Source organism: Loa loa, assembly GCF_000183805.2.
Source record: "Loa loa unplaced genomic scaffold supercont3.1063, whole genome shotgun sequence".
NCBI classification, from domain to species: Eukaryota; Metazoa; Nematoda; class Chromadorea; order Rhabditida; family Onchocercidae; genus Loa; species Loa loa.
In genome coordinates this window covers 2,277-4,157 of record NW_018109243.1, presented here as the reverse complement: position 1 = coordinate 4,157, position 1,881 = coordinate 2,277, and the positions used below count along the sequence as shown (strand labels likewise).

At 39.6% G+C, this 1,881-nt stretch overlaps 1 protein-coding gene across 1 annotated transcript; it reads left to right on the top strand.

The window, feature by feature from the left end:
- Positions 1-101: 101 nt before the first annotated feature.
- On the top strand, positions 102-1,569 carry LOAG_15155 (zinc finger protein; the record flags this gene model as incomplete). The annotated part of the gene is made up of 5 exons (XM_020448900.1): positions 102-451; positions 687-871; positions 960-1,037; positions 1,148-1,305; positions 1,447-1,569. Coding segments are annotated over 5 exons (894 nt in total), but the record flags the coding sequence as incomplete, so codon positions are not given.
- Between the last annotated feature and the right edge of the window lie 312 nt (positions 1,570-1,881).

Here is a 1,881-nt window from a genome sequence, read left to right as displayed (position 1 = left end):
CAAAAATGCAATGAAAATGTCAGTATGGGATATTCAGTATAAAGACTAAAAACGTTCTGTTGAACTCTTCATTACCCGCTGTAAGTGATATTCCTCTTTAGATTAATGAATTAGGAGCGAAATTGGAACGAAGTGAGCGTCAAGCTCACGACGAAGGAAAAGTTGGGGAAAAGCAACGTGGAAATGAGGAGCAGCTCGTGCTCCACCTCCCCGAACAGCAACAGTGTGAAGAGCAGGAGATAATAGAGCCAGTACCGGCACTGGTTCACGATGAAGCAGAGGGGGTGGAGGAAGACGAAGCAACAGAGTTGCGGCAGGTACCACACGAGCTGTTGCTCAATGAAGGAGTTGTCGATGCGGTACCAAGAGCCGCGGTTGTCGATGCGGTACCGAGAGCCGCGTTAGTGGTCCGGAGACGCAGAGAAGTGATAGGAGCTCGTGAAATTGTATTGTAGGTTTATTTTCTAAGTTATACAGATGTGTTTGAAAATGCTAATACTGTAGTATGAAATCTCGAATTCAATTAATTTATAAATTTATTTTAAAAAATATTCATAATGTAGATCATTTTACATTACAGTTCACTCGGACCATGAATAGCTCTTAGCAAATGAGCAAATAGGATGAAAAATTAATTACACAACAACTTTGAGGGTATGATGTCCAGTTATGAATACATGTTTCAGGCGTTCCCGGACGGTACGAGTCCCAATTGTGGAGGAAGTAGGACACGAAGCGGCATCAGCAAGTCCGCAAGCCTTCCATGTGCCGGTAGTGGAAGGTTTACCAGCCCAGTATCAAGAGCTGCTGGTTGAACCGGAAATCGACCCGTATACAGTAATTAGAAATGGCGACGGGTCGGTAATAATTGGTAAGTGAAAACTTATTTCATTACTGCACTGAAATTTTGTTCAGATGACTTGAATGAATTTACAAAAATCTAATACATATCTTTTCAGGTTGCGGCATATGTCCTAAAGAATTTGGGACTTTAAAGGGATGGCGAATCCACGCCGCCAAAATGCATACACAGAATGGTGAGTTTAACTTCGTAAAGTAATATTAGTGCTTAGATACAGTTTTTTAAAGAAATTTCTTTGCAGGTAAATTTATTGGAACGCTTTTAATATAATTTATCTCTTTTCAGGCTTTTGCCACAAATGCGGCCATTTCGTCAAAATGCCGCATGTCCGCTCCGCTGAAGAAGTTGCAGCCATAATGGAGCTCCATTCTCTGGAATGGTGCCCTAAAGCCACGAAGACTGTGATCAATGATAGAGCTGCAAAGCGGCGAAGACTGGAATTGGTGGGTAGAAACGATGAGGCGGGGCACTATTATATTCCTGGTAGGTAAAGCTTCTTTTTTTTTCAAAATTATGCCCAATGTGAGAAACTGTATTCTTAAATATTAACTTTTTTTTTTGGCCAATCTTTGTTTTTATTACAGGTGCGCAGTGAAACACCAGTTCTACCATGCCGCAAATTAAGGAATAAGTTGTATGCAGCCATCTCTACCCAAACTTCGTCAATCCCCTATCGCTTCAACACTAAATTTCTCCTCATCACACAGGTAACTTCACTCATTTCTCTGCCACTACGATTTGATTGAGTTTTCTCGAGATTTTTCAAAATGGCTTTACTAGTTTCTTTTTTTTTCTTTATACACGAAGTTGCTAATTTGTGTTTTGAATTACTAAAGCTTTGTTATTTTTGAAAAATCACAATCAAAATCTGGGATTTTTGATTTCTGTCTTGTTTCTCATGGGTGGAAATTTTTTCGAATTTCAAAGGCGTTGGATAACTTTGGGAAAAAGCATCAGATATTTGGCACAAAAAAAAATGACTTAGCGTTTTGAATTGCCTTCTTTGTTTGTGATTTTTC